This window comes from Mercenaria mercenaria, chromosome 10, assembly GCF_021730395.1.
Source record: "Mercenaria mercenaria strain notata chromosome 10, MADL_Memer_1, whole genome shotgun sequence".
NCBI classification, from domain to species: Eukaryota; Metazoa; Mollusca; class Bivalvia; order Venerida; family Veneridae; genus Mercenaria; species Mercenaria mercenaria.
Window position 1 is genome coordinate 30180970 of NC_069370.1, and position 20750 is coordinate 30201719.

Genomic DNA, 20750 nt, shown 5'->3' on the forward strand with positions numbered 1-20750 from the left:
ATTGTAAGTGTAATCTTTCCAAACAGAATAAGTGCATTCATTTTTTTTTCCAGATTTGTTTTGTTTTATATCATTTTATACTATTAATAGATTATAATTGGTATAGACTATTATTCTGTTTCAGTGCAAGATTGAACAGTCTTTCAGTTGCAACATTATACACCAAGATACGGCGTGAACGACCGATATGTATCATTTCGTGTTTTCTCAATGATATTTTGCACTCAGTGACAGTATTTTTTCAAAATTTACACTTTTTACTGACCCATTAAAAGGGTTGTGATCATTAATTTATGGTACGACTCAATTTTGTAGTGCAATTAAAGTCTATTTTGATTTGGCAAACCGTTCATAAAGATGTGTATGCTTATTTAACGGAAACTAATGTATGTCAATCTTTCAGTTACTACTTTAACCATAATGTTGAATAAATTTTCTACTATTCTGGGCAGCAAGAGGTTTTCGTCAGTAAAGTTACATAGTATGTTGGAAAAACCAAAATTTCTGAAATAATAAATAACATTTATGCAGGAGAAGATAACAACAACACACAAAACAGAAATACCTCCTTTGAGGATAGATAGCTATTGCCCTGGGCTGCTCGAGATTCCTGTGTAGAATATGCGGAAACATTCCGTCTTCACGGGCCACCATAATATGCCCATATAAGGTATCTGTCCAGTATAAATGCTTCTGCCTGCTGTCGAATGCAAGACCTTTAAAATATTACGAATGTAGTTTTATTATGGAGAACTAACTCTTCGCCAGCGTGAAATACAGTCATAGGCCGAAATTATGGTCTAAATTTTCTAATATGTGTAGCTTTCAAAATATTAAAAATTTAATTATGTTGAAAAGCTGAATTAGCAAGTGTCACTGTTGTTAGCAGGTTAGACTATTAGTGCTAGTCCTGACTACAACTGATATACCGGCGATTCCCAGTAAGCAGAAAATTCTAGAACTGAAATACTGAAATATTGTGAGCAGCCCATACCAAAGTAATAGATTATACATGTAAAAACCTCCAAACCCATTTACATCAATAAGGATTTGGCAGATCTAAGGATCACAGGGTCTTGAGTTCGATCCCCGTGCGAGGTGTATGTTCTATGAGGCGATTTCGTAAATAACTGAAATACTTTGTCCTCCATCTTTAATTCATATGAAGAAGTTGGTACGTACCTGCGGAGAACAGAATAGTACTGATGCGGAATCCTTGAAAACTAGACAGGTTAACAGGCAGTTGCCTTACGGAAATCCTGTTGTAAAACTAAACAACCCCCACACCTACCCACCCGAACAACAACAAACAAACAAAAAACCCACAAACCTCCGACTTCTCCAATGGCAAGGGAGACAATTTCTGGAACACTGTCTTCAACTGTCGACAAGGATTTTATCATCTACACGCCATGTAAGGTAAATTAATCATTTTTAGGAAAAACATGTTTTTTTCGAGGCCAACAATGTTCATACGACAGTATTTTAATAACAGGTCATATGGCGACTTTCAAGCTTTTGGTAGTGCAGGGAGACCCCAGGTGCTCCTACGAACGCTATTTTGTCACGTGTCACGTGTGACACCTAGGTTAAACTATTATTGACTTTCTGTAAGCGAGGCATGTTTCGAACCCACAGCGGTGAGGGGCAGGAGACACTAACTACTCGACCACGGATGTCCCTATTACTGCAACTTAGTGTTTGTTGCACTTTTCAGTCGCATTTGGTATACTTTAAGGCTTCAACATTTGGACGAATATACTACACAATAACTACGTGATTTTTTTCTGGATCATGTAACATTTCAGTTAATCATATTTTACAATAATCCAGCGTACCCCACCTTCTTTTGGTACATATTTTCTCCATCCCGATTACTGTTAATAATCAAATGTCAAAAATATTTAAAAGTACCGTTTCTAACATCAAGAGAAGATACTTAAACTACCTACGTTACTTCGATATTCGTAGAAGAAAATGTTCATGGATTTGATATCAGACGTAACTGCTTTCACTGGAAACTTGGTGTGTAGAATTTTCTGTGGTTCCGCCTTGGACAATGTAGACATTGGACCGTGTTCTATGAAGTTTGTCTTCAGTGTATAAATCCCATCACCCTTTGGAAACAGAAACCCGGTGAAGGACCGGACAGGCTCTGTGCATGGACAACATATTAACTACACATAAGGTGAAAGACAACAACCGCTAAACCAAAGATGATTTTGTTAAGAGCCACGGATCCGTACTTCAAGTTAGATAACGTGTAAGTTGAACACATATGATTATTAACTGAATCAACCGGAAAATCACCGCGGTTGGTTAAATAGACAACGAGGTAGGAGAATTTAGACGTCGTACTCTTTTACATTGAAAAAAAAAACAACCATATACTAAAAACAAAACCGTTGTTTATGTTATTTTAAAACGTTCTTTACTTGCATATTTCTGTTCAGTCATAATTTAATTAGGATATACATGTACTGACACTTTGATCAATATCTGGTAACCTAAAAGATGTTTTCTTCAATCTGTTCACATAAAACATTAAGATATTGTATCGTTTCATCGGTTTGGCCTTGTTTTATTTTCGAGTATTTCTTTGCATGCATACAGACATTCTAAAGAGAAAATCTAGTTAAAAAGCGTTAAGTAGTAACATGTTTTCATTCTAACAATAAGGATATTTCACATATCATTTTAGAGCAAAATCTGTTCAAGGGTGTCATAAAATTTTACATTACCCAGTTTTAACGTATTTTTGCACAAAACATTGTTTCCTACTCACTTGCTCAAACTATACATTCAAGTTTATCCTTGATACATATTGCCCATTTCACTCAAGATCTATCAATTTGACTACATTTTTCTAAATATGCATTGTGAATTGTTTTATTTTAATACAATTCTAATATGTGGTCAAGTTTAATATTTTATTCTTTCTATTCTTCTGTCATCTGTTCTGTCATCCCGACTTTAACCATTATATATTTCTAAAATCTGGTTCCTTCAAAACTTAAAAAGTTAAAACTTAAATATCTCTTGCGCGAATCAAGAATCGTTCAACGCAATTCTAGAGTTGCCGGCCATTACTGGAATTCTTAATGCGCAGAACAGTTATAGAATGGTCCCTCTTTGTGTGGTAGAGGAGTGCTACTTTCAGTATTACCTATACCCCGCCTAAACCTATACCTTTTGTAGGCACGGCACCTGACGGCATTTAGTTTAGTCTTACCGAAAGAGTAATGGAAATAACTGCTAGTCCAATTTCATTGTCACCTACCGCAGAATTGTTTTATGACCTCCGGGTCTATTCTGCTCACCAGTAGTTCACTACAGAAGCAATCTTCACGAAACATACTCATTGTGCAGACACCCGGGCAGTTGGATTGCAAGCACGGATCTACAGAGAAAAGAAGAGATGAAATGTGAAAACATGCATGTCGCTGACTTCAAATCAATTGCCTCTGGCCAATGTAGGTCCGCGTCTCGCTTGGGGTGTAAACTTCTTCATGTGAGGAAGCCATCCAGCTTGCTTACGAATGTCGGTGGTTCTGCCCACGGAGGGTCATCTTGGGTCTTCCTCCACAATCAAAAGTTGGAAAGTCATCATATGACCTATTATTGTGTCGGTGTGATTCTAAACACCACAAAAACCTAACAAATCAAGTGACCGAGTATTGCAGCGGCAATACAGAAGTCCCCTACCGGTAAAAGGGCAATTTACTTGAACTTCGATCGACAATGATGGTTCATGTGCGCGACACATAGTCTAATCATGGGGAACATTTCTGTATAGTACTAAAACTCCTTCAATGCAATTAAAAGTAAGCAGAAACCTATTTTACTTGACCTTGAACAGTGACCTTGACCTTTAACTGACAAGCCTAGATCATGTGTTGACACATTGTTTCATCATGGGGAACGTTCGTGTGTAGCACTAAGACAATAAATCAATGCATATAAAAGTTATGGAGCAGAAACAATTTTTACTTGAGCTTTAATTGTGACCTTGGCCTTTAACCTAAGAGCAAAAGTCACGTATTTCCCTCTATTCACACACCAAGTGTTATTAACCTAGCTTAAATACATTTTCAGTTATCGAAGGATCCAGATTTGCGGGCTGGCGCACGTACGGGTGGAGGACATTCCTATAGATCCACCCGGTGTTCCACCGGTAGGGGACTAAAAAGCAAAAAAAAATAATATAAATTATGAAAGAGAAAGCTGGAAATCGAGTTTTAATATACATTGTATGTTACATTTGCTGCAAAATGTCGCAGTTGATGGAAACTTTCGAAGCCTTCTAATCATTGATATTTTCGAACATTTAGACATTGTTAGATGTCAGAGCAGATATTTTTTCATCTGCCATAATATTGTATTTATAAGTCTCACAATGCTTTTACTATATATGTTACAAAATAACATATACTAGTAGAAGTATTAAATACACCATCTTATATCGTACTGATTTCCTTGTTATTCTTTGATATATTTGAACCTCAAATTCAAAATTACTAGTAGTAAAAAACGTTAAAATTTTGCATCGCTTCAAATTTCTACGTTCAAAACATCGTACAGAGAGGTCTAGTTTGATTACCTCCTATTGTAATTAAGACATGAAATGATTTTTTTTTCGGTGTTCATGCGAAATGAACGACAGCACAGGATCGGAAAATAAAACATGAACCGCTAGCTTGCCGATCCTATCCTGTCGTTCACCGATGCTTTAAACTGTGACTGTCAGGAAACGCGGGTGCAATTCCAGTCACTGTTTCCGGCATGGGCGGATACCTGGATAACCACAAACATTCTATAGGCAAGATGGATGGCTGCCTCACATGAAAAATTCTTCAACCAAAGCAAGGTTTCGAACCCATATCAATGAGGGCAAGTGATTCGAAGTCAGTGACCATAACTGCTCGGCCAAGAAGTCCCCATTCTAACTTTAAGAAAACATTTTCCGACGTGAGTAATAATTATGACTCACAACAGCGCATTATATGACAATTAGGACAATAAGAACCATGCTTTCTCTGGATCATATATATGAAGTTATTAAAGGACATTTATGACACACTAAAATCATGCTTTGTCTGCAGCATAAGAAATATTAAAGAACATTTAGGACATTCAGAATCCTGCTTTCTCTGGAGCATATGAATTAATTATAGGACAATTAGGGCAGTAAGAAACATACTTGTTCTTTCGTACTGTCTGCCTTTATCGATAACAACCATTGTTAGTGGTACTCCTCTTGACTTCGATTTTGGGCCCCTGTTTGATTTATCTTTTTGATAGATGTTAACCGCTCCGTTTTCTATATATAGTAACTGACTCTACAAAAAGAAAAAAAAAAGAACAGAAGATTAAGAAAATGAAATTCCGACAGAGACCACTCTCTCATCAATGTTTCTAGTTGGTCAATTCACGAATATATTTTATCAGGAGTTAAAGATATTAAAGAATACTAATGCTATTCTTTCACTAAATTATTTTATTTTTACTCGGATATTTACTTCAAATTTAAAAAATCCTCATCAAATACATTTAAATTTAATAATACAGATATTTTAATTTGCTTGCAGAGTTATATTGACATGCATTACTTCCATATGGTCCCTTACCTCCATACCTTTAATATATCTTACAAACTTTTCAAATTACGGCATGATTCTTTAAAAAATGATAATACATTGTATTACGAATTATGTCTCAAACACATAAACGACAAATCTCTAAATTTTGGCCAACTTCTACCTTAAAATTTGGATAATATTGCCCTTTGAGATAACCAAAAAATATGAGCCGTGCCAAGAGAAAACCAACATAGTGGGTATGCGACCAGCATGGATCCAGACCAGCCTGCGCATCCGCGCAGTCTGGTCAGGATCCATGCTGTTCGCTAATAGTTTCTCCAATTCCAATAGGCTTTAAAAGCGAACAGCATGGAGCCTGACCAGACTGCGCGGATGCGCATGCTGGTCTGGATCCATGCTGGTCGCATACCCACTATGTTGGTTTTCCCATGGCACGGCTCATATTATTTTTGCCTTACCAGTATGACTTAGGATATTTACATATGGAATAAATAGCAAAGCTGAGGGTAAGAACCATAAATATACGAGCTTAAATGCATTAAAAATTGGACACTATGTCTGTGGCATCCGAATCAGAATTGTATTGTATTAAGTGAATAACCAGCAAAACAGACGCTTGATGCTTTTACATACCTTTATATCCACTGTCGTATACCTGTGACAAGGAATTGCCTCAAATTTTGAGAACGGATCTTAGGTCAATGAAAATCAAATTTACTTAAATGTTTATACTCACATCAAATAGCCCAATGTCAAAGTAATTACTATTGACTGCAATTTGAAGAATTTTCATATATTTGCCATGTATATCACAGGAACTGACGCCCTGTAGCTTAGTTGTCTCTTCATATATCCAGTATAACCTAGAAATAGACAGGATATATGTTTAATATGAATATCCAGAAAAGGCCCTCGTTGATATGTTCTTAGCTCTTAATCAAAATTGTACTGTGCTTTTATAGATTACCATATAGCGTCGAGTAGCGTTATGGTGTGAATTATTAAGAGGTTAATATACGGCTCGGTTGTGCCTTCTTGCCATTATGGCACACCTAGTGTCATAATTGACCAAGGGTTTAGACAACATCACCAAGGAGGTAATAACAAATTTAAAACTTGCATTTCTAATGAATTATGGCTAAATATGTTCTTTTGAATGTAAATATTTGTTAAAAATAGAATACCTATTCATATGCAAAATATGTATTTAAATTTATACTGAAGCCTAAAGGTAGGCAACCTGGGGAGGTCAATTTTAAGAAAAATATCTGCAGTTAAAATCTGACATGTGTTAACCGCTCAGTGAACATCAATAGTGTTAAAGATCAGATTTTCAAGTTTTATACAAATCTATTACTTGACAAATCTGAATAATCATCTTGAATACATGCAATTTATCCTAAAGCAATACTAGGGATTATAAATCTTTTCTTCTGTTGTACGTATTAAGTTTAACTTAAAATACGAGGAATTTAGTATATCTGGCGGCATGTTCTCCAGTATTATTTAACACGACGACGAGTTCTTAAGTTTCTATTCAGCTACATGGTCTTCAACATTGCTAAGGCATATTTTGTCAAACGAAGTTACAAAGTTCTGCTGTGTGTCAACTGTCTTTCGGTTTCCACAAATCAGTCCATCCATACCAAATCAACAAAATAGTCAGAGCATTAATGAGCCGCGCCATGAGAAAACCAACATGGTGTGTTGATCCAGATCAGCCTGGTCAGGATCCATGCTGTTCGCTTTCAAAGCCTATTGCAATTAGAGAAACCGTTAGCAGTCAGCATGGATCCTGACTAGACTGCGCGACTGTTGGTCGCAAATGCACAAAGTTGGTTTTCTTATGGCGCGGCTCATTTACTGTTGGGACAATAGTATGGCCTAACGACGAATCGAATATAGGTGAGACGGAACCATGAAACGTATGCCTTACGATTTTAACTGGTGCCCCTCAGTTTCAGTGTTTCAGTGTTGCATTGACTTTCAGGTTCTGTGTATAAGTAACCATACATGCGGTTTTCATATCCATATGTACAACTATAGTCCAAGAAGAAAGTCCTCTACCTGGATGTTTCATGTAAAGTTAATACAACTAGAGAAAATAACTAACAAACCTTTCTTCGTTATAATCGATGAACAAGGACATTGCACGTCTGCCAGACCTTGAGAATTTGACCAAAGTTTTAACTTGACGTCCACCTAGGGAAGAACGCATCAGTCTGGGATTGTTTACATCAGCGTCAGTCCAGAACAGAAAACTGAATCAAAACACACGATCTCATTATTTCCAAAGATAAATTATGTAAACTATACAGATTAACTCTTCCGGACATATGTTTTTTTCCAAGAAACGGATTTAATACCAACCAATATTTTTATGAAATTCTGATTAAGATATTCGTCAAGTGAATTAAAATAAAAAAAGTCGAAAGTCATACTGCCAATCTTAAACAGTGTTAGTCTGTCTGTGTTTGTCTGTGTTGGGGTTAACGCCGTTTTTCAACAGTATTTCAGTCATGTAACGGCGGGCAGTTAACCTAACCAGTGTTCCTGGATTCTGTACTAGTACAAACCTGTTCTCCGCAAATAACTGCCAACTTCCCCACATGAATAAGAGGTGGAGGACGAATGATTTCAGACACAATGTCGTTTATCAAATCGTCACGGAGAACATACGCCCCGCCCGAGGATCGAACTCACGATCCCGCGATCCGTAGACCAACGCTCTACCTATACGGAGCTAAGCGGGTGGGCTTTAAACAGTGTTAGAGTATTAAAATCGTTTTTGTTGTGTCAAAGGAAGTAATTAAAACGGTCTTCATTCATTAAATTCCTTTACTATCAGAGAATAGGTCTCCTTGATATATTTAGCACAAGTTGAATGCTGTTCTTTTTGGGACGGTACGTATTTCAAATGTTAATTCTACGTACAAGGTCTTCTAAAATAATTCAAGGCATTGAAAAAATCAAAATCGACTTGAAAATGAAAGTTTTATGAACATTTCAATTTTTGACTGAAATGGCAGTCATCAAGTTTTCATGGCAAAGTAAACCAAATGATGGATTTTTAAAGACTTTATTTTAACTGTACTTCTTTAATATTCTACTTTTACCAAATAGAACGAACGAAATAAACATGCTTTACATTAAAAGAAAACAAGAATAAATGTATTTTAAAGTGTTTTTGCTAAATAAATCACGGATTGTTCATGTTGTTGAATGTGTATATTAAACCATTTGCTCACAGAAATGACTGTCGGCATGTTCAACCATTTTCGTCTTTCAATTTTCTATATATTTTTCTGCAGTGATCCGATTTTGAAAATTCTTTCAGACTGATATATGGTTGGACAATGGACTTTCAGCATGAAATAAACGTATTGCAAGTTATTTACCCTCCTTTAAATTTAACTATATTACCCTTTTCTTGGATGGGTAACGACGCCATAAGGTTCGACCACATCCTTTCCTTCTATAATCACTACCGCCATGTTAGGAGAGTACATAGACACGGCAAGAATGACGTCATATGCCGCATCCGTCCAATAAACAACGTCCGTCACCCAGTCTACTGCTATACCTTCAGTGCAAAAATACATATTATGCCAGAGTGCTTATCTTCACTGCTGAAAATAAGAAACCCTGCTAATGAGATTTCAAAAGAGGAATCTGTCTGGTTGTTTTTTTTGGCCGTTGGTTCTAGCCAGTTGTTAGCATGTGCCTGAAAAAGTATTCGTAAAGGCGCACGTAAAGCCCTACTCCACATTAAAAGTATAACCTTATTTGATCAGAAAAGACAAAAAAATCCCAAAGTGGAACACAACCTTGTATGGCGTTCTGTGAAAAGCAATACGCATATTTTGCTATACTAAGGACTATAAAGATGTGATGCTTAATTACTTATAAACTACTGTTTAATCACCTTTTCCGTAACTTCTCTTTAAATACCATTAAGATTATACATCCAACTAAGGGCCTCGGCGGTGGAAGTAGGATTTCTTTTTTATTTTCGAAACATATTTGAATTTATCATCAAAACATTATGGTGGGGGTATTTTCCATTGTAAATTTCGGCCATTTTGGACACAAAAAATAATTTTGGCGTAAAGTTTTTTTATGGATTGTTATAAAGCTGTAAAATCTTACTTAGCACTTGAGCAATAATTCCGTGAAAAACAAAACTGAAAAAAAAGTTCTAACACATCTTTTTTAATTGTGATTTTGCCCGAGTTTTACAAATAGGAAATACAGTTAGGTCATTAAAATAACATTCTTAAAGATATTTAACAAAATTGAAAAAAGTCCTGCTACATGTACCATTCTTAGAGACCATTAGAGTGATGTATCTGGATCTTCCAAAATAAAGTCGCTTTTCGCAAATACAGATTAGGTGGATCAAACAACAAGAACGATATCACTATATTCACGTGCATTTACAAATAATACAATTTCAAAAAAAAAACAATTAAATTCTGCTATCATATAAATTCGCTTATTCTACGACTTCAACCCATCTTTGAAAAGCCACAGAATACACCAAAACATTCTAGAATTTACAAACCAGTGGAAACGTTATGAGGGAAGAAAATGTCAACAATAGCAAAATAATGGCGTTGTCATGCTGTATCGTAAACGGGCATTTTAATTAATATGTAATTGAAATTTTAACATTTCATGCGTATTTTTGTGACTTTTGTGATAAAATTATATTTTAGCACCGTTAATACTATTGAAATCAACTCATGTTAATATTGATAGATCTGTCCCCTTAATTTCAGAAATGTACTTTCAGTAATTTTTAAACTATTTGCAAAATAGCAAATGGCGAGTTAGCTCTTCAAATATATAGGTGTGCCTTTGTAAAATACCGTTCACTTTCTTGGAAATGCCTTCGTATAAATCCCATCCTACTGACAGTCCGTATCTATCAAACGATAGCGCCTGTAACAAAAGATATACATTTCTGAGAATAGAAGGCTGCTACGATACGCTCTGCGGGGAAAAGTACTGTATCCAATTAAAAAATCAATGATCAAATGTTTAAATAAATAAATAAGCAAAACCGCATTTTATGTGCTTTAAAAAAAAGGAGAAAAACTCCTTATAGGTAAAATAATATGATTTTATTTGTCAATAATACATACTGATATTGTATGAGTATATCTCATTACCCTACTTCAGTAAAACATTAAAAGTGCCTTTAATGCTTTTATTTTTCTCATATCAGCGTAAAAAATGTCATTTCATACCTTTATTTTTTGGCTTAGGGAATCGACTAACACCATTGTTTTATTCCCTATGTCTACGTCGATGTGTGTAAATCTGTTTGTGTCCGACAGTGTTCGAGCTATATTGACCGGCTGCTAAAAATAGAATAAGAATAAAACCGACACATTATTCGACGATTATGTTCTAACAGCTGAAGTCACACTAGTACATTATCTAAATTTTCTTACAGAATAGTGTCGTTTAAGTGCAAAATGAACAGCAAATGAATGATGCAAGAATAAAATACGTTTAAACAAAAACACTTTAGGTTAAGAGAAAATACAGAAATTAATAACTAAAAACTATTTTAATAAGCCATTACGAGTGAGTATGTTTTCCCTTAAAGTAAAGAGTTCAGTGCCAAAGATGATAAAACATAGTTTAATATCTGCGATTTGACTGGTTTATTCTTCGCACAAATTCTTAACTGATCCGTGGGATAGCCGTGTTCCGGGACTGGTATCGAATCACAGTTTTATTAATTTGACTTTTGTTCCAATGTTACAAAACTAAAATTTAAGGCATGACCTATAATGAAAGATTGAGCTCAGAATGAACCAATCAGATAACTGAGGTTTGAGGCTGTTATCCCAGATCAGCTTTATGACCCTTGGCTATGTTAGACTTTGGCAGCTTATCGCTGTGTGAAGTAATACAGAGATACATTAAATGTATAAACTTCGCAAAGGCACGTACAACATTAACATTGCTCAAGTTTAATGTGTACATGAAGTCATATATATGCATAATTTATATTAAAAATGATCTACTGTACATGTAATTTTACTTATGAATAAGAGCTGTCTCCATAGGATGACACATGACCCCGATGGCACTTTGAATGAATAGTTATGGCCGATGTTAGAGTTTAGGAATTGCTGAAAAATCCTGAAAACTTTTACCCACGATAAACATACCTCTTGATTAATTTTAATGAAGCATCAATTTGAATCAAAACATAAAAAAATACATAATGTACTCACCTAACACATGGTTCTAAGTGTGACCTTGACCTTTCAGCTACGGACCTGGGTTTTGCGCGCGACACGTCGTCTTACTGTGCCACACATTCATGCGTAGTTATTTTAAAATCCATGCATGAATGACAAAGATATGGACCGGACACGCCCATCATTGCACTATCATGAAATATGATCTTTAAAGTCTAAGTGTGACCTTGTATTTGAGCTACGGACCTGGGTCTTGCACGCGACACGTCGTCTTACTGCGGTATACATTCTTGCCCAAAATTTTTAAAATCCATGCATGAATGACAAAGATATGGACCGGACACGCCCATCAATGCACTATCATGAAAAATGACCTTTTACGTCTAAGTGTGACCTTGACCTTTAAGCTACGGACCTGGGTCTTGCGCGTGACACGTCGTCTTACTGTGGTACACATTCATGCCAAGTTGTTTGAAAATCCATCCATGGATGACAAAGATATGGACCGGACACGAAAATCGCGGACAGACCGACAGACCGACAGACGGACAGACGGTTCAAAAACTATATGCCTCCCTTCGGGGGCATAAAAAAGCCATGAAATTTGCTCGTAATCGCTCCTGATCCCTTCCCGACCTTTATACAGCATGGTGGTAAAAAAATGTCGTTGAATCGGCGATCATGTCATCAATGCCCCAGTGTTAGTTGTTTTACAGGAAGTTCCCCAAAGGTAATCTGTTTAGGCTCGATCTGTTTTTGCAGTCGAAATGAAATATATATGGCTTTAATTTGTAATAAAGGAAAACAGTTACTAGCCTCTGGTAATTCTCTTTTTCGCCAAAGCTCCGACGTCAAGTATATATGCTTGAACACCATTACACCGTCAAGGTCTTCAATCCATACCAGGCCTGGGCTAGTAAATATGTTCTCCTCATGGCCCTGGTAACCTAAGTGATTAAAACAAATTCCATTCAAATTACACTTGAACTGGCAACAATTAAGACATAATACGCATTTAATTTAATATCGTATTAAATGATTAGTACTCATACCTGCATGAATTAACAGACGTAGCGATGACAACAAGAGATTTCGGTACACTGTAAAAGTAGGGGTTAAAGAATTGAACACGCTTTGAACGTCTATCTGCAACAGATATTGAACGCGTCTGTGCGTTCAAAATCCTAATACTAGTGTTCAAACTTTTAGCAATAGCTGATCAAAGAATGAACACCCGATGAACAGCCAGCTGTTCTGTTGTGGACCACTGGACATGTTAAAACCTTAATATTAGTGTTCGAGATTTCAACACCAGATGAACAGCTAGGTGTTCTTTTTAAAGGTGGATAATCAGATTTTGGCCATGTAACGGATTTGTTCGAAACTTTAGCATCTGATCATTTACACTCATTTATGTTCACTTAACACTTAATACAAATTAGATGTTCACTGGAGGTATTTTTAGAATTTCATTTTCCTATCCTGGTTGCCCAACCAAGATAGAGTTATTTTATCATAAGTATAAATTGGATAAACATACTTTGCCTAAGGAACTGTATAAATATTAGACATATTGTAATATATTTGTAAAATATTTGCATTAAAAATTATGTATTTAGATGGAATTCATTAGAAACGCAAGTCTAAAAAATTATTATTACCTCCCTTTGCCTATCTTGGTTGCGCAACCAAGATAGATTGGAAGTAAATGAATTCAGAAGCTACACACAGCTTTTAAACTTGCATTTTGGTTCAGATTGTTCAATAGTTGATATGTCTATCAAATGCAAATGTAAAACTAGACATTGTATTGAAATAAAAAGAAATACCCAGCTTTTTATATACTTTCATATTAAAGGGGAGTAATTACAAAATTTTATAAAAATAATAAAATATACACTTCAAATAGGAATCTAACTCTATGTAATCGGTCTTTTTGTTCCTTAAATAATTCTCTACCAGAATATACAAAAAATAAAAAATGTCATTAAATGTTGTTTAAATGTGATTGACCACCTTAAAAGGTGGATAATCAGATTTTAGCCATGTAACGGATTTGTTCGAAACTTTAGCATCTGATCATTTACACTCATTTATGTTCACTTAACACTTAATACAAATTAGATTTTCACTGGAGGTATTTTTAAAATTTCATTTTCCTATCCTGGTTGCCCAACCAAGATAGAGTTATTTTATCATAAGTATAAATTGGATAAACATACTTTGCCTAAGGAAATGTATAAATATTAGACATATTGTAATATATTTGTAAAATATTTGCATTGAAAATTATGTATTTAGATGGAATTCATTAGAAACGCAAGTTTGAAAAATTATTATTACCTCCCTTTGCCTATCTTGGTTGCGCAACCAAGATAGATTGGAAATAAATGAATTCAGAAGCTACACACAGCTTTTAAACTTGCATTTTGGTTCAGATTGTTCAATAGCTGATATTTCTATCAAATGCAAATATAAAACTAGACATTGTATCGAAATAAAAAGAAATACCCAGTTTTTTTTATATACTTTCATATTAAAGGGGAGTAATTACAAAATTTTATAAAAATAATAAAATATACATTTCAAATAGGAATCTAACTCTATGTAATCAGTCTTTTTGTTCCTTAAATAATTCTCTACCAGAATATACAAAAAGTAAAAAATGTCATTAAATGTTGTTTAAATGTGATTGACCATCTTTAACACCAGCCATGTTCTATTCTTTAATGTTAGTGTTCAGATTGTTAACACCAACAGTTCCGTAAACACTCCATGAACACTCAGGTGTTCTTTTGTTGAACTCCGGACGTGTGCAATTCAAATGCAACAGATATTGAACACCTAGAACATGTTCAATGATATGAACGTTAAGACTTTGAGCATTAGTTGAACATATTGCGCACAGTTTTGAACACTGGATAACAGACATGTTTTCCTTAGGGATATTTGGTATACATAAATAAAATTTACTGCTGAAAAAAAGAACTTTATTTCAAAAACATTTTGAAGAATAACTAACATTTCATGTCATGCCATTTACATGACAGTGCAACTACAAGCATGAGCTTTTTATGTACAAGTGTAGTGTTCTTTAGTTGTACTTTGGAAAACTGCCATATACAGATTATAGAGTCTGTTGCAAAATATCTAATTATCTGTTACACAGCCTGTTTTTGTGTATATTGTGATTGTTTTTATGGAAGCGCATGGCCGAACTGCTTGAGTGCAAAATAAAATTTATCTTACTGTATATACTGCTTTGCTCTAAAATGATTTATTTAATCAGCATATTATAAAACAATGCTCCTGTCGCCAAATGGATGAAAAGAAGCAAAACATCTGAATCAGTATAGTACATGACAAAAAAGTTACCATGTTTTGAACATAATTTCCTGTAAAAGTGCTCCCTTCCCTAAAAACTTACATATTAGTAAATAAATGCTGTCATTTAACAGTGCTGCACAAAAGCTGTTTAAAACAGTAAAACAATATGCTCTACAATTCTCAATGCTTTCCGATGTAAGAAACAATGTAAGTAAAATCCAAAGTTAAGAGACTGTGTAAAAAATGACCATTATGAAAAAATATTGATGTAGAATTATGTACTCCTGCAAATAGACGATGGTCATAATCCAAGTTTCAAAGATAAAATGGTACTTAAGAAAAATTCAGGTTATTTTTTAAACAAAAAGACACTGACGCATGACTTTGACATTTGCCCAAAGCAAGTAAAACAGGTAATGTTGGAATCACTCGTTACAAAATTATTTTACCAGTTGCACAAAACATTTCGACTAGACTCAACCCTGACAGATTAATACAATGATATAGAAAAAATATACTATCATTTTATTCTTACATACAGCTCAGAACATTAGAAAGTACACATTTACTGTATGAATTACTGTAATATGCAATATTATATATAAACAGTACCATTTGGAAAATGTTAAAAGCCTGCTCAGTTCCAATAGCATTTAGAAAATATCAATCTATCTGCTCAGTACTAATAGAAACATTTGGAAAATGTCAGTCAACTTGCTCAGTACCAATAGTTCCATTTTGGAAAATATGTCAATCAACCAATAATACCGTTTTGAAAAGCTCAGTATCAATAATATTATTTGAAAAATGTCAATCTATCTGCTCAGAAGTGACCAGTGGTGCCATTCATTAATATTAGCAGTATTGAAAACTGAAAACTGTTCTCTATCTGGAGGTGCTTTTGATTTCAGCAAAATACAAACCAGAATGATATTTCAGAAGAAAGAAATATTTGCAAATGGCTGCCAAGTTTATCATGCTCCCAATACCTTAATCAAGTAACTCATTTATTTAAATACTGTTCTAAACTTCTAACAGAAAAAAAAACTTGATTTTTTAACTTTCGTTTGTATACTGTTCTTCAAATACAAATTGCTGCAAGAATCCATAAGACATTGCTTAAGAATAGAATGGATATTCAATGTCGAAAACACAAGAGGTTGCAAATAACTGAACTGCAAATAACACTGGACACTCCCTATTGCACCTTATGGCAGTACAATCTCCTACTACATAGGCTGCCTCTGCTTTGTCATTTCCGGTAAATACAATGTATCACCAGTTTTGGAGGAGTGTTTTGTTTTACCTCCAACTTGACCGCAAAGTCCTGTTCTTCAGCAGCCTGGCAAAAGAAAAATGGATTTCATTACATAATCGGCATTTGAATTTCTCAACAATGGAGCATTAATAAAATTATTTGCTGTTTTAAAATAGTTACAGAGATGGATACTTGATTGTGGTGTAAACCTATTAAATGCGCAATGATGCTTTATGTTAAAATAGGTATAAAAAGCTTATGATTTAATACCGTTTCTGTGTGATATTTCTAAAGTACCAATACATTTTCTTGGCCAATAGCTGGTTGCTGATGTATTATATCATACACCTAATTCATGAAAAGTTGTAATTCAACTCTAACATCCAAAGGCCAAGCACTCTGTTTTATTAGAGCAGGTTCGTGTCCCAGCTTAGGATTCAGAAAATCATACTAACACTTAATGACAGTATTATTCAATGATTCTAGCGTGTGTTTAACAGAACAGAAATATCATCTAACTTCAACAAACAAACCTCAATGATCGCTTTAGGAGTCTGGAAATGACATTTGCCCTTCTTATTCCGCTCGCGTTGCTTCAGCTTCTATCTATATCTGCTCACTACATGCTTTTGCTGAAGAACTTTATATAGAGCACTGTAAGGATAAGTAGTCAACTGCACCTAATCAGGATGTGACCTAAAATAAAAGTTCAAGTACTTCATGTCTCTTTAGTTCAGCATTTGCAACGAAAGCTACAACAACAACAACAACAACAACAACAACAAAAACAACAACGCAAGTGCTGCCTATCTGATTGTACATGGCATATCTATCTATACAATAAAGCGGGTGAAACTTAAATGTAAATTATGAACAAAGTATTCCAGCTATGAAAGTATACAAATAGTAGAAAAATTACTTTATAACAAATTATTCCGAATTATCCTTCCAGTTTCCTGTTTCTGCCAAAATTGAGACGCTTGTTGCTGACATACTGGCAGACGCTTTCTTGAAAAATTCTATTTTCAGACATAACATCGGCGTTCTCGGTTAGAATATGCAATGAATGCGCCTGTTCTTATCAAATTTCCTGTCATTGTTTTAATATAGTTATTACTTTTTTATGCATTCATTGAAACTTCACTTAACAATATATCGGTAAAATAACTTACCCCTAGTCCAGTAATATTCAAAACAGTAAAATATGTCTTGTCTTTTCTTGGAAGACGAACTAGTATTGAATGCTGTCGTTCAAATCACGCGTTCCAATCGTACACAGAAGACTTGTACCAAACATCGGTGTTCAGAGTATAACAGGTAGTGTTCCAAAATTGAATACAGATGAACGCGTCCAGTGTTCTCTCCATTTACACAAACTCCAACGCAGTGATCTCCCTTACCGCTTCGCTCATTGATCACTGCCAACACAATGTTTTTATCTAAAATTCAGCTAAGCGGACTTCTTTTAGCTATATAATTATTTAGTTATTTTTCCCCCAATGTTTTCGAAGTTTACACTTCTTTCAGCACAGGCGAATGTTCCATAATGAAAAAAAAAAAGATTCTGAATGAAAATACGTCATTATTTACATGATAGCTAAGTATCCTGAAACGAAACTGAAAGTAAACAAACGAGTATGTCGACGTTAATCTTTGACGCCGTTCACTATATTATAATGCTGCCATTTGACCCAAGCCGAAACAGATGGAGGCTTTTGAATATTTTCCTGCTGGCCAAGATATGTTATTGTCAAAAGTTAAGTATATCATACTAATAAGTAAGTTAATTTTTAAAACGATCATCACGTGATGAACCATGGTCACGTGATGGTTGTGGTGGCAGTGATCAATGAGCGAAGCGGTAAGGGAGATCACTGCGTTGGAGTTTGCCATTTACAGTGTAGTCTGAGGGCGACTAGATGTCGTAAAACTTACGTAATAAAAGTTTGTGTGTTTGTTTGTTTTTCGATCACACCGAAATCACTTGGTCACGGCCGCCCCGTAATAACAGAGCAAATGTATGTTCTCCCGTTCAAAAGAACCATTGTATAAAGAAACAAGGAACAGTGTGAATCTGCCTCGTTGTATAATGAGCGTGAGAAACTGTAAGTGTGACAGAATTAATTAATACACATAAATATATACAGTGTCCTGTATAGCAAATTAATACGAGGTTATTTCATTTTTAGAATGATTTCGAAAAAAAGTCCCCTGATCGTTCTTTTTTTGCGAGACAATTTTCAAACTAAAGAGTAGTACATACCTTTCACAACAGGGAATGATGCCAGAAGTAAGCATTTTATTACGATAACATGTACATCCATTTTCTTGTTAAAATATACACAGAAAACGCGTATGTGTTATCAAATAAGAGCTGGTATATGAGTGGCGAGTTTAAAGCACTTGACAATATGTGTTAATGGTGCTTATAATACAGTACAGAGGTCGGGGACAAATACATATTTAACGAATAAAGTAATTCGTCTTAAGTTTTCGAATCAACATTTATCGCCACAAAATGCCACAGATTCAACGGTTACCGCCACAAAATGCCACAGATTCAACGGTTACCGCCACAAAATGCCACAGATTCAACGGTTTGATCAATTATTAATGTGGAGTTAAATAGTTTCAGAGACAGCAAGGGAAATCATCAAGGTAAGTGTATCAAGCAGATGTATCTAATATAATTATAATGTAGGTAGTTATGATATTTTCCAGCGACCTAGTAATTGTAATAGTGATAATCGGGTCCAAGAACTATCCTAGGTGTCAGAAGACAGCAAAAAGAAAATCGTACTGTCATCTAGATATATAGATTCAGCTCAAATTTACGAAAATAGTAAACGGTTATGAGAAACATTTCTTACCATTGTTGTTTACATCTATCCCAATGCTATAAAATATAAGTCCGCTTCAAGTCAGTCATTTGCAGATAATTCGGGAGATGCCTGATAAAGTGAGCAATCTGGTCATTTTGCCTCAAAAGTTAATGTCCTGTAAACGATATTTAATATGTTTTCATCATATAGACAAATGATGCATTATAATGAAGTGTTACATATACGTAGTACATTCGCTCTACTCTGTTTTCTATGGTTTTCTGGTACTGTCACCAGTGCATTTTTAGGATATATTAACTGTCACTTGCTCTTATAACATGAGTCTATTGAAGCTCAAGGGAGACTATACTGCAAAACTAATTATTTTAACAATCGAAGAATATTTACATGTGATTCGAGGGAGTTACATGTACAAACATGTTATTTTTGCATAAATACTACTTTTTCACTGGATCCGCCCATGTATTCCTGAGCAGGTAAGCATCTATTATCTACGCCTTGTTTCTTCATAACAACCTCTTTTCATAGCATAATAAATTTAAATTATCCATCGTATGATCAGTTACGAGACGCCGCGAATGAGCTTACTCGCTACTCCCTCAGTTTACCGCCTTTCGATTTCAGCGTCCGTTGATAACCATGAATGTACTGAATCGCGTGTAATTTGTTCGATCGTTTGTTTTTAAGAATCACAGCGATTTTGGGAAGTATCATCGGTATGTTTTTTCTAAGTTCTCACAGAATTCATATAAATATTGAAAGCAGGCTAATTCGGTCGTACTCATCCGTACACAAATAATTGTTCGTACTAAATTATTACTTTTGAAATTAGCAAAAAAATATGGTTAATGTCATGTTTGTAATAAAAGGAAATAAAAATAATCCTTTAAAAACAATATATTTAGTCTTCGTGTCATTTTTCCTATGCAAGAATAGCAACAATGCACGTATGTATTGTGTAAGCGTTAATACACAAGAAAACGTGTATTATCCCTATAATGAGATCCATTGGAAGAATAGAACGCAACCAAGGATAGTAACAACAAACTCAAGTTTACAGAATTAAATTTGTTCGTGAGAAGTAATGAAATGTGAAACACCGTGCACGGCCCTAGCACCGGCTTTAGAGGAATGTTAATATACAATAACCTAATGACCAGAAATAATAATGTAACATTCGAGAGCATCACGTATATAAGAAATACCAACAAAAGATAATAGGTAAGGGTAGATTTCTCGGAAGAACAGAGCACCAAAACACAGCCTCAGAGCCACGCATTTGCAAAGTAGGCCCTCAACAAAAAGAAGCTGTAATGGAAAAATATTATTACAGACGGGTTGCTGTCAAATATAGATAGAGGGGGAGGAAGTGGCAAAATGGTGGGGGAGGAGGGGATGGGGGGGGGGGGAATTTGAAGGGGTAAGAAGAACAAGGATGAATATACAAAGGGAATGCTACGTTTCTTTATAACAGTACCACTACAACGTAAACCACAAACGC

The 20750-nt window shown here is 35.0% G+C and overlaps 1 protein-coding gene and 1 long non-coding RNA gene across 3 annotated transcripts in view; both read right to left on the reverse strand.

Annotated features, from left to right (window-relative positions):
- LOC123559542 (low-density lipoprotein receptor-related protein 4-like) overlaps window positions 1-18831 on the reverse strand; it is a 57958-nt gene extending 39127 nt beyond the window's left edge. Inside the window, exons 1-12 of one of the 2 annotated variants that reach the window (XM_053552581.1) lie at window positions 18670-18831; window positions 12638-12768; window positions 10853-10963; window positions 10472-10544; window positions 9024-9183; window positions 7718-7861; window positions 6337-6463; window positions 5201-5339; window positions 3281-3400; window positions 1953-2155; window positions 1331-1403; window positions 566-716 (exon numbers count right to left, since the gene is read on the reverse strand). In XM_053552581.1, the coding sequence (XP_053408556.1) occupies window positions 566-716; window positions 1331-1403; window positions 1953-2155; window positions 3281-3400; window positions 5201-5339; window positions 6337-6463; window positions 7718-7861; window positions 9024-9183; window positions 10472-10544; window positions 10853-10963; window positions 12638-12768; window positions 18670-18730 (1493 nt within the window). In that variant the 5' untranslated portion in view covers window positions 18731-18831. Of the gene's footprint in view, window positions 1-565; window positions 717-1330; window positions 1404-1952; window positions 2156-3280; window positions 3401-5200; window positions 5340-6336; window positions 6464-7717; window positions 7862-9023; window positions 9184-10471; window positions 10545-10852; window positions 10967-12637; window positions 12769-18669 lie in introns of both variants that reach the window. The other variant, XM_045351452.2, reaches the window with a different exon arrangement.
- LOC128559849 (uncharacterized) lies at window positions 14346-17923 on the reverse strand. Its single transcript, XR_008372681.1, has 3 exons — window positions 17579-17923; window positions 16940-17102; window positions 14346-16490 (listed from the first exon to the last, which is right to left on the reverse strand). It is a non-coding gene; the product is annotated as an uncharacterized LOC128559849 (long non-coding RNA).
- Window positions 18832-20750: the final 1919 nt, after the last annotated feature.